The 13,121-nt window shown below is 41.7% G+C and overlaps 1 protein-coding gene across 1 annotated transcript in view; it reads left to right on the top strand.

Annotated features, from left to right (window-relative positions):
• Positions 1 to 2,418: 2,418 nt before the first annotated feature.
• The window catches only part of med30 (mediator complex subunit 30), a 33,816-nt gene continuing 23,113 nt past the window's right edge, over positions 2,419 to 13,121 (top strand). Inside the window, exons 1-4 of the mRNA XM_080045952.1 lie at positions 2,419 to 2,485; positions 3,094 to 3,407; positions 6,136 to 6,294; positions 12,057 to 12,164. Coding sequence (XP_079902078.1) covers positions 3,177 to 3,407; positions 6,136 to 6,294; positions 12,057 to 12,164 — 498 coding nt within the window. The 5' untranslated portion in view covers positions 2,419 to 2,485; positions 3,094 to 3,176. The remainder of the gene's footprint in view (positions 2,486 to 3,093; positions 3,408 to 6,135; positions 6,295 to 12,056; positions 12,165 to 13,121) is intronic.

The raw sequence follows: 13,121 nt of genomic DNA, 5'->3' as shown, positions 1-13,121 counted from the left end.
AAAGAAATATGTTCAAATGATTCCACAAAAAATAAACAAAAATAAACAAATATATCTAAATCTGTTTAACCCCTTAAAGCCAAAAATAGCCAAGAGTGCCTATTTGCAGACCCATGGGGGAGCAGAGCTCCACCGGAAATACGATACCTGCTCCACCGGAAATACGCTACGTTCTTCTTCGTTTTACTGACGGCTAAGTGAAGAAGAAGGAATCGTATTTCCGGTGGAGCTCCGCTCCCCCATGGGTCCGCAAATAGGTTCCTCTCAAAATAGCACCTCCCTTACAGGACATCAACCTCATAAATGTATCCATTGTCTTGACAGTCAGTCAGTCCCCCTCCCTGACCCTAAAACATGTTTGAGTGACTTTTAATGTTTTGGGGTGACACCTTTGACATGTTACTTGTGCTATAGTTGGTTCGAGTTTGACCTACATATGACCTGCTCAGTAAGAGCTTTGGCTGCCCTGAGCTCCTACTCGCATGCACCTATACAGTACACATGCTAAACTTCCCGAACCCCCCCCTTTGAATGTGAATTTGAATTTTGAATTCACAAGAAAGTTGTGTGTCAATGAAGTGCGATTACATTAACATTGAATAAACCATTTGAAATGAAATCCTTTTCCATCGGCTTGCCTTGATGTGATCAATACATTCTCTTGCTCCCCTATTTACTCCAATCAGTGATGATAGATGATCTGTCAAGTAGATAAGGATCTGTAGACAGCTGCCTTTTCAACGCCTTCTCCCCATGGTAAACACACACACACACACGCACACACACGCGCGCACACACACACACACACACACACACACACACACACACACACACACACACACACACACACACACACACACACACACACACACACACACACACACACACACACACACACACACACACACACACACACACACACACACACACACACACACACACACACACACACACACACACACACACACACACACACACACACACACACACACACACACACACACACACACACACACACACACACACACACACACACACATGCACAAATTGAGCTGAGTGAATTAAAAAAAAAATCTCACTGTCAATGTATAATTCAGCATCAGGCCAGGGAAAGCTTATTGAACTCACTACCTGCCTCAACCCACTCGCCGTCACTAATCTCTCCTCCCAATTAAACACTGCAAGAAAGACAACCTGGATGATTATGGAGAAACTCATTTCAAAACTGCATGCCTCAGTTGGTCTGGCGGTGCGGCAGATGGGGATTGTAAGAGTAATGCTCATTCATACTGGCAAGCTAACCAGCAGTCCGTCTGCAATTAAGAAGTTGTGGGCAGTCAAGTGAACTTGACACAGTGTTTCCTCATATCATTGTTGCATGTTGCAGATTGGGAGAGAAGAGTGAGTGAAAACACATGACTTCATGTGTATTATTATTACACAAACCATGTCCCAGATAAAAGGAAATTGAAATCCAGCCAATTACCCAAAATTTTAATGAAAAATGTAAATTAAGTAGTGGACTTCCGAATCTAATTATTCAACCCCACTCTAGCCTGAAGGCAAATCCTTTCCTTTTCTCCTAATTATTGTGCCTCGTTTGGAAGGGGTTAATGCTGGTGCCAGAATACATTCCAAGACACTAAAGTCTAAAGCATGTTTACATAAGTGTGGGATCATTTAATTGAAATTAATAATATTCATGACTTTGACCACTCAACCCCTTATGAATTCCCAACATAATAAAGCTTATTTCCAGTATATGTAAGTCAGAGCAGTATGCCTAATGCTGCATGGCAGAGAACATGTTCAAGAAGCAGCCTTATATAGCCTCCTGTCTTCATCTGACACCGTGTTTTTTAAATTAATTTTAATTCTGATGGCTCACAAAATTATTCAAGCACAGCTGTAGGGCACGGTATGAGTAGGCTATTTGATGGATGGATGTGTTGAGGGAACATACCCATTTATGAGATGAATTTGAAATATGCTCACTAAAAAAGTTTTAATGACCCTCTCATGGGTCATTAAAACTTTTTTTTCTAGCAATCATGTAGCACAAATTGGCCTGGGGGCTGATCAGTTGTGTGACTTGGCTGTTATACAGTGTAAACCAGCAAACGGCGCTATTACCCTAATAGCCTGAGCAAATGTGCAGTGCACCTGGCTGTACCGTAATATTGTCATTCATTTCGAAACCTTTCGAGGGCGTCAGTTTGAAAATATAATCATGGGTTGACTTTAATCGTTAGATATATGAAATTTCCTTTCGTGTAAATAATAGTGTCTTTCATAGAAAAATACACATTCAATTACTTTTATTATGAGAAAACAGTTTCAAGTGGCGCGTCTACTTCATAATATACCGCCCACCAGTCGCGGTGTCAAGAACATTTCTCGCGATAGTTTCCCGGCAGCTGAGATTCAAGGAGCAGAGCAGGAAACTTGACATGTCAACAAAACAGACAAAATAACCACCACACAGGTAACATTACACGCTGTCTATTGCACTATTGAATACATATGAATTCCTCACGGCGACGTTCAGCTTCACGTTGCGCCGGGAATACATTTAAAAGCACAAAAAGATGAAGAGAGTGTCGCGTGCTGCTGTGACTGTCCACTTAGCTTTGGTGACAGCAGCTCCACTTTTAGCTAATCAACCCGTTATCACACTGAACGTGTCTGGGTGTGGTATTTAAAGTCCAGGAGAGCGTCTAAAAGATTTCTTTCTGAAAAAACAACGTGTATTATAGGCTTATAACGTTATCTATTAGTGTTGAGTCGTTAAAGCTTGAGAGTGTTTAGTTTTCAGTTGATGTGTGACAGCTTTTAGAGAGCAGTAGTGCATTTCCTGAGTGTGTAATTGGTGCCTAAATGTTAAACCACGCTATTGTCTGATGATACAAGCCCATTGTTATGCCAATATCCTTTTGCATTGTTGTGACTCACTTTAATTTCAAACACTCATCTCATAGGCATCCACTTACTGTCCATTAAATGATTGTCTTTGTCCTACTTTCTCACTACTCAACTTGTTTTTGCTGCATATCTTCCCCTCCTCTTTCTCCCCCAATAAAACACTTCATGAAGGCATGTAAGGTGTGTGCTGGTGTGGAATAACTTCACCTGCAACCCAGACCCCTTTTCCACCATCATCCTCACCTGCCGTCTCTATGACAACCCCTCCGCTGGTGTCACCTTTTGGGGGGCAGCCTCCTCCACCGCCGCCTCCGCCACCGCAGCAGCAACAACAACAACAACAACAACAACAACAACAACAACAGCAACAGGCCCAGGCAGCCCGAGATGTCAACACGGCCTCACTGTGTCGCATCGGCCAGGAGACGGTCCAGGACATTGTCCTTAGAACCATGGAGATCTTCCAGCTCCTCAGGAACATGCAGGTATGTCCGTCCGCTCACATGCCAGTCAAATGTGGTGGCCACTCCCCCTTGAGTTTTACATTTTTTAAATGTTTTTAATTTAAAAAAAAAATAATTCCCCCATAGCCCTAATGCCTTTTTGTGACACTATCCATAGAGGATGGAGTAAAACAGTAAAAAAAAATTACACAACATTTCAATACAGAAGATAAAATGAAAGAAAATACAAAATTAGAAAAAGCAAAAAATAGGTTACTAAAATGGTAATAATCTGTCTGACGTTAAAATGACAGGGCACTGTTGTGCCAATAACAAAGCAGCTGTCATTCAAGAGAGCAAATCTTTAAAACTATGTTTTGACACAGAAGTTTAAAAAACAGACAGTGCAAGCAGACTGAAAACAAACTAAGTGGAATGCTAAAAGCTTTAACCTTTAGTATGTTAACTTTTACAAGTAAAGCTGCTCAAAACATCAGTGGATCAAAGAGGCTTATAGGGACCGTATAAAGTTTAAAGTTCATGTATTCTGCTGATCATGCAAGGCCTTGTATGGATGCTAAAAAGAACATTTGCAATATGTGCAAATAAGTTAACGTTTTGAATAATGCAGGAATATTCTAAAGGAGATTATCCTGGTCATAGCTAATGTTAGCTTATCCATTACTTATCTTAGCCTGATGAAATCTGTTCCTCTCATTGCAACTTACTGATGTTAGGTCTAAGGACATGTTTGCAGCAGTTTACTTTCTGCTCTCAGGACAATTTGTCATAGCTACATGCAACAACATTCATTGGCTGCTCTTAGGGCACCTATGCTGTACACATTCTAATAATCACATTTTACTACTCAGTATTAGTTAGTGAGCTTCACAGCTTTTTCAAGTCATTCGAGGATGATGATATTCATGATTTTCCTGATAATGGAAATTCACCACGATCAACATTTTGTGGGTGTTTTTTTCTTTTCTTGTGTCTTCCCATCTGTACTGCGCAAATATTGCTTGTGTAGAAAGACAGATAGGGAATTGATTTTGTTGTAAAGTTGCAAAAGCAGGTCTTGTTTGTTTACTCAGTCAGTAGGATGGAGTGAATGATTTGGATCTAGAATGTTTCTTGATTTGTAAAACCATGACTTGATTCTTTTTGTTTTGCTTAAAGTTTAGAGCAATGTGTTAGGGAGAAGGGGTTGTGAGGAGAGACTGGGCTGAACTGGACTGTATTGTGGCCAGATTGTTTCAAAAATCAAAGTCTTTTTCAGAATAGCACGATTGTGTGTTCTCCACCTACCAGAGAATAACATTTTATGGTTACAAATAATGCATAGACACACATCACACAGTACATTGGTTGAGATCAAGCGGTGGCGGAGAGTTACTTTAAAATTAAGAAGTCAGTGGCTTGGAGGCTTCTTGAAGCATTTTTTATTCAGGATGTCTCTATAGTATTTTTATCAGCGTGCTTTGCAGTTCACTGGGAGTTCAGATGTCCTGAAGAAGAGGTCAGTGTGAGTTTATCATGGCTGCTTCTCCCAGACGCCCCTCCCGCACTTTGTTAAAATCACAGCCTCAGACAGTGACAAACGAGTAGCTTCGGACACAGAATGCACAAACAGCACTGTTGTGACTTGTTTTGTTTTTTTAAATAATGGGCTGTCTTTACACTCATAAAAAATCTTTATTCATCCTCTCTCTCCTTGTCTGTCTGTCTCCTTGTTTCTCTGTGTCTCTCTTTTCCCTATGCTAGCCCTGAAGGCAGACTTGTTTCATGTTAAGTTGGATGTTTATAATCAGGCGTTGCTGCTCCGGAGGGTTGTCAATCCTCTTCAATAAAAACATGTCTTGTTACTTTTTTAACACCCATTGTAGTTAAAAGCCAGTGATGCCGCCCACAGTATGAGAGTGAGTGGAAAACATTCAAAGAGCAGCAGCTTAAGCAGTTAGCCTTTTATGTAGCTCAGTGTGTGTTTGGAAGTTACCACTTAGATTTTATTATATTATATTACTGAGACCAAGCAATTACCACATTGTTACACAAACATATTTTGGTAACACTTTATAATAACTATCCGTTGTAACTCGTTAATAGATAATTAGTAAACTCTTAATTAATGATTATTAATGATTTGTTAAGTGTTTGTTAGCAGTTTGTTAAGGATTTATAACAATGGTAGATAGTTAATAGCTTAATAATTTAATCAGTTCATCTGGGAAGTAATCCGAGATACCGACGAGGCTGAAATAGGCTATAGACTATATACAGTGCATGGGCAACTGAGGGCAGCCCCATTTTCAAATATTTTTTCAGTTAATCTCGGATTACCTCCCAGATGAACTGATTCAATTATTAAGCTATTAACTATCTACCATTGTTATAAATCCTTAACAAACTGCTAACAAACACTTAACAAATCATTAATAATCATTAATTAAGAGTTTACTAATGATCTATTAACAAGTTACAACGGATAGTTATTATAAAGTGTTACCCATATTTTTAGGGTTTCTCTATAATTAGACTGATTGCTTTGGTTTTAAAGTGCAAAGGCGCCAACACTTTATCAATGTAAATGAATGTGCCTCTACTGTGATTTGGTAAGTGTGAACTAATACTACTTTGGGAACAACAGAGGGGTTTGTTGTGCTTTTTCAGCCATTTAAGATCAATACCTGTTGCTTTTTATTAACCCAGAGCAAATATGTAGACTTGTACATTGATTAATGCAATGTTTCCTCTGTGGTGTGGTTCTCAGCTGCCTAATGGAGTCACTTACCACCCCAACACCCACCAGGACAGGCTGGGCAAACTCCAGGAGCACCTACGCATGCTCTCCGTGCTGTTCCGCAAGCTGCGCCTCGTCTACGACAAATGCAATGAAAACTGCGCCGGGCTGGACCCCATACTTCCAGAGGTGAGAGGGTTAGGGTTACTGACAAGATACGACCAAATATTCTCATATCAATGTGATTGGAAGACAAGTGTGTTTTTGGGGTTATTACTGAAAATGTTATCAGTTTGAATAAAGATGATAACTAAAGTCTAATTGACAGTTGCATTGGATGAAAACATAATCACTGTCAGTCACTTTTGACTCATAGAGTACATGTTTTGGTCCTTCAGTATAACACATGTGGGCCATGTCTATGTTGTGTTGCTGCTACAGCACACACCAAACACGTCATACAGACAGAAATACAGGTGCATCTCAAAAAAATTGTGTATCATGGAAAAGTTCATTTCATCACAGCAACCTGGGCTTCCATAACACCTCAGCTGTGCCAAATACTGTTCCCCTCATTCAGTGCCACGCTGCATTGATGCAATTCATTTCTGTTTTATACATACTTTTTTTGAAATATATATTTTTAAAGGCACCTGTAGTAGTCTGTGTTACAAGTTGGCATAGCTAAATAGAACGGTGGCATATCCTGTTGAGTTGACACATAACCCCTCGTTGCTGCCAGTGTGATGACTTTCAGGGAGAACAATATGTGCAAGTGTTTTGATCAGTGTAAGACACTGCAGGTGTGAGTTTCTACTTTACAACTTTAACAGGTAGAATGTGTTTTGTCAAACAGCACAAGTACCGTATGTTATTTAAACCTCACCTTGGAAGTGTCTATACGTAGTTCCAATCTAAGGATGGTGGCAGCACATCCCAACATTCATACACATTCCAGATCAATGAACTGTCCGGTGTAGCATGTAAAAGAGTCATAAATATGAGGTTGACTTTTGCTGAAGAAGAATGTCCATGACCATGTTCAACACAAAACTCTACCGAAAAATCATTCTGACAGTTTAGCTGAATAATAGAACAAATGTAGAGACAGACTTAATAGATGAAATTGAATCCTGAATTCTTTTTTATTATAGAGGTACTTGCTGTATATGCTTGTCATGATTATTTAATGTTTTCAGTCAATGCCTCATGTAGCTCAGCTTTTCAAACACACACACGCACGCACGCACACACACGCACGCACACACACACGCACACACCCCTACCCTTACCCTTACCCAGGGGGACTGCTATCCTACCTACTCCCTCTAGGCCTGTCTTTTCTCCGCTCACAGTCGATTCATTGGTCCCTTCAGGTGAGTCTCTAGAGTCTATTTACCGCTGGTTACAGTCACCATCCACCTTCAGGAACATCATAACAGCATCCAGCTCAGACACACTACTTCCCTTCTTGCCTGCCTGCACAGACACACAGAAACACACATGCCTGCCCCTCACACACGCAATTGTGTTCCCCTCACACTAAATACATGCGAACATAGACATGCATGTGGTGCACTGTAGCCAGTCACAAAAGCAATGTATCGCAACATATTTTTTGCACACACACACGCACGCACGCACGCACGCACGCACGCACGCACGCACGCACGCACGCACGCACGCACGCACGCACACACACACACACACAGGCTCACTGGGCATTCACTGTTGGAGGCTCCATGTAGTGCTACAGCTAGGCTATCCACCACTGTTTGATTGGATTTATGACTGCAGCAGTCCCTTCCCAATTTCTACAGATTGGCTGAGAGCTAATCTCTCTCACCAGACTCCTACTGAGGATAAAGGAGGGTGTGGGAGGAGACCAGTCTTAAATTGGAACACATTTGTGATGGCTGCCAGCCACCATGTACTTTTTCTTCCACATTGAATAATACAATTTGCGCAGAAGCATTTTGAATGATCTATCCACTGGTCGTTCAGAATGACTCCCGTTTGGAGTTCCGCCCCTAAATCAAAGTCTATGAGTGGTTTACTTAAACATTTTCCTTTACTGTAATAGTGTATACTCATTACTCATCATTGCGTCATCCATCCATTTCTCTCCCTCTTATTTCCACCTTATTTAAATGTTTATTCGTTTCCCAATTAGGCTGAGACCCAGTGCAGTGCTGACCAGCCAATAGCCCGGCTTGCCATGTTTGTGCGGGGCTGAAGGGTTTGTTGATTTTGGCCCAGGCATGGATGCCATTTATCATCTCAGAGAATTTAGGTGCCCGCCTGACAGCCGCTCACTATTGGCTGCCACAAAACAGGAAGTGGAATCAATGACTCTGGCAGTGTGACCTCATCGCAGCCTAATTAGCAACAGACCCGTTTAATGAACAGCTGGACCAAGTGCACACATCAGCGCTTTCCCCCTTCTCCATTCCAGTTGTCATTTGATGCGGCTCCCTTGCAGCTTTTGCCTCCCTCTTTTCCTCAACTTTCTTCTTTTTTCTGGTTCTTTTCTCTCCCTTCTTTTTCCACCTTTTGTCTCCTCTCTGTCTTCTGCTCGATTAAAGCTCCCATATTATACACTTTTCGGTACTATTATACACCATATTATATGGTCTTAGTGGTCCCTAATACGTTTTTCTTTAATTGTTTGCTGAAAAAAACTTTCAGATAATTTATTGTACTATGCTGATGTTCAGCTAATCTCACAATGGCCTATTTTTTAAAAAGAGCTGCAGCTCCCCTCGTAAATATACAATCTTTGAGCTCCCCCCGCCCCCTGTCCGGAAGCGAAGCCAGATACGCCTCGCCCTCTGTCTGTCGGGGCCGTGGACCAATAAGAAATAGGGGTGTGGGCTGCACAGTGGAAGCTTCTGGCTTTCCAGTTTGTGAGGTCAGAAACGAGGAGAATTCTGACTGGAGTATATTGGGGGGGAGGGGTGGGGGTTTCAGAAAGGGGGAGAGTGAGAAAAGGAGAGATTGTTATTTTTTTAAATATTTTGGCAGTCTCTAGGCACACCGTGAACCCATGGATATGTTAGAACACATTTAAAAAGTGCATTTAGCATAATATGTGACCTTTAAGGCTGCTTTCCAAATTGCATACACTACTTTTTTTCTATTCTACATACTTCAGCTGATCTTAAGAAATGTATTGTTAGCATGCAGTAGGCATACAATTGGGACATACTTTAACTTATTTATATCATCATAACATCACACCTTGGTTGTTTTCACTTGTAGGCTCCGTAGATGTGATGTCACCGGTGTGCACAGTATTGTGGGTCAGAATCGCACAAAAAGCATGCCGATTTCTACACTAAATATCCCGACCGGATGTAGTTAGGCATCCAAGTATTTTTAAGCATGCTGCATCCGACCACAAGAATTGGGACATCCTAAACCCTTTTTCTACCATATCAAATAGCAGCAAAGTATGGCTATGGGAACGCAAGGAACGTCTCTCTCGATTCTTTCTTTCCTTCCATCCTTTTTTTTTTTAGAGTTTGTCTTTTTTTTTTTTCCCTTTTTCCCTTTTGTCTCACCGAGGCAAACCTGGAGAACTTCATTTGCCCATTCTTTTATGTCAGGGCCGGAAACCACATCCATCTCTATGTGGAAGAGGCAGGGGTTATGACTCACGCTGGCACACACACACGCTGCGTGGCTGGCTACACGTGCACCCACACACCCACACACTCACACACACACACACACACACACACACACACACACACACACACACACACACACACACACACACACACACACACACACACACACACACACACACACACACACACACACACACACACACACACACACACACACACACACACACACACACACACACACACACACACACACACACACACACACACACACACACACACACACACACACACACACACACACACACACACACACACACACACACACACACACACACACACACACACACATAACACACCCACCATCCGTCTTTCTTTCCCACCCTACTCAGCACATTTCATTTTCCCCTCGGAAGCTGCCAAAATCAGCCCACGCTACCTTTAAAACTCCATCTGTATGTGGCGTCGGTGTGAAATTATCTCACGAAAAAACATTCCTCTTTTCCTACTTCAAGTTTCTGTCGGAGCCAGAAATCTAGTTTGTCTGATAAATGTCATTGCTGTCTTTTCTCCCTCCAACTGTCAGAGGTTGCCGTGGAGCGCGGCCTGGAAACTGACAGGGGCACATGAAAGTTATCCACATTTTTACATCTTCCCGTCACTCTTCCCCCCCCCCCCCTCAACCTCTGTATCTTTGTTTTTCTTGCAATCTCTCCATAATTTTTTGTTTTTTCTCTTCACTTTTCTTTTTTCCTTGCCCTTTTTACCACCCTCTCCCTGCCCTCTTCAATCCTTACTTTTTTCTCTCTGTCTGGCTGACATTTTGCACATCATCTTGCAGTCTTCTCCTCTCTCTCTCTCTCTCTCTCTCTCTCTCCATATACATTTCGCTACACCAGTCAGTCATTGCCTCCAGACAATCCTTGTCTGGTGTCTGCAGGGCTTCCACCGCAGTTACACAACCTCGGGTCAAACTGTGTAGTCAAGCAATAGGATTTTGCATGTATTAGATTATTATCTTGCCAAGTCGTTATTGGACCAAGGTGTGTTTTCCCACCGTATGGTAGTTTTGACTGGCTCCCTAGTTGTTTGGTTATTCTCCCACCTAATCTGTGTTTGGGATCTTGTCTGGTATGACGGCTTTTGTTTTGGAAAGGAAACTTTGGAGCTATTAGTTTTTTGGAGCTGTTGGTTTATCCTTGCAACAGGAAATCCCTGCCTCCAGTGTAATAAACTACTGCATGTTGTTTTTGGCAGCTTTTAATTAAAACCCAAATCTGGAAATTGGTGCGGGGATTTTTTCGAGAGTGTGAAACTACAAAGTTTAACATTTTAATGTCATCATAACTTATATTACATACTTCCCTGTAATTTTGAAAGACACTTGACTGCATTTACGCTGTGCTTGCATAAGAGGCACTCTAGTTTTCGATTAAATCCGACCCCATTGAGTAGCTCTTCAAAGATCGTGAAGCATATCATCAATCACCCTCTCTCAGTAAAAGGCCCTTTATGTCTCTGCGGTGTGTTGTACCAGGAACAGTGTGTTCTGGAGACATTCACACATTACTGTTGATGTGATTCTGCTCGTCTCCTGCCCACAGTGATCACTAGGGGGCAGTGTGATATAAAGCAGCAGTCAGCAACCCTGTCGGCTCTCAGGAAACGCCGCCTCGTCTGAAGGCTCTTGCACATCAGCCTCACTGTAGTGTCAAGCAGACAAGGTCAAGCACACAGAGCGTTGAAAAATGAATTAATCTCCCACTCGCTTTTTCAATCCATCTCTCCTCTCTCTCTCTCTCTCTCGATATATATTTTGAAGAGAGACGAGGGAGGTTCAGCCTACGTTCCAGAGCTTACACAGAATCCCCATTTTCACCACTTCACGGGAACAAGATTATGAGACAGCACTGGGATATCTTGAGTATAGGGCGGGGCCTCATAGGTCGAGGTTGCCCATTCGTGCATAATTCTGACCTATAACTGCACTCTGAATGTAGAATGAACAAATTTGAATATGCAGCACAGTGCCTTTTTAATGTGTTTGGACTATGGACAGAATAGAACAGTGAGAGGAACAAGAGACTTGTGCATCAGGGAGTCCGTAGTCAGACTTACTTCTCAGAGTTGAGTGACACTGAAGGGAAACTATTGTGATACTTTTGACAGTGTAGAGTTGTATTCGTTGTACTACTTTAAGAAACTGAACTCAAACCAAAATCACTTGAACATGTCAGCATTTTGGAGAGGTGATCCTCTTACGGTAGTCTAGCTTTACAGTAAATAATACAGCCAGCTCTTTTGTCTCCCGTCCCTTTCCAGCAACTGATCCCCTTTGTGGAGGATGACAGCTCCAAACACGAGGACCGCTCAGCCGCCCAGAGCCGCCCCGCCACCGAGGAGAGGAGAGAAATCCTGGAGGTCAACAAGGTATTGTGTTCGCTATCTCAATAGCACAACACTGTTAGGGTTGCAGGTTCGATTCCCCAGCCAACGGTTCTGTAATGGAGATAAGGACGAGCTAATAAAAGCAAAAGTGAACAATGGTACACTGCAAAGACTCGTATATTTAAATTTTATCACAACCTAATGTGATGTAATTTCAGATTAATAAAGTTTCATCCCGGAGATCCAAAAGCCTCCAGGCATTTCAAATCATATCTACTGTATCTAACAATATGATTTTAAAGATAAGAAATAATAATTAGGCATGGGATTCATTACAGATTAGTCATTCAACTCGCCATCGTTAACCTGAAGCTTAAATTGGATAAAGACGAGGTTTGTGAAAAACTAAATTAATAGGCTACATTTGATGAACTTATTTGTTTGGTGATGGAGTTTGTGTGTTTAAAGGTGCTCCAAGGAACTTTCAGTATTTGTTTATTCTTGCACCCCCTTTGGACAAAAGCGGTAGTGTTTTTAACTATGCCAGAGATAGTTCCAGGGTGAGGGACCCATGACAAAGGCATTAAGAAAAACTATATAAAAATCGCATTCTTTGCATTGATGGTCTCGTTTGCTTTTACATGTCATTTATGATCATCAGAGGAAAAATTAGACTGTTTAAGAAATATTTAAAAGTTCCTTGTAGCACCTTTAATGGGGGAATATGGCTGGTGGGAAAAACAATTATTGCATTTCAAAACATTTCCAATCTGTATCATTTTTAATTGGATGAATATGTACAGTATCTAGATGAACAGTGGTGATGGACAAGTAGTTAGCATGCTTCAGAGTGCCATGGCACCAACAGAGGTGAGATATTTGCGCTTGAATGCTGAAGGCTGTGGATAATGTTAGGTTATCCTATTTGAAATGTCTCTGAAGTATCACTTGGATGTTGGACACAGTTACCTATGGACAGGCTGTCATGGTTGGTGTGCT

The sequence above is a fragment of the Ammodytes marinus genome, assembly GCF_949987685.1.
Source record: "Ammodytes marinus genome assembly, chromosome: 17".
In the NCBI taxonomy this organism is placed as follows: Eukaryota; Metazoa; Chordata; class Actinopteri; order Uranoscopiformes; family Ammodytidae; genus Ammodytes; species Ammodytes marinus.
The sequence above is the reverse complement of the archived record's forward strand: the minus strand, read 5'-3'. Positions and strand labels throughout refer to the sequence as shown.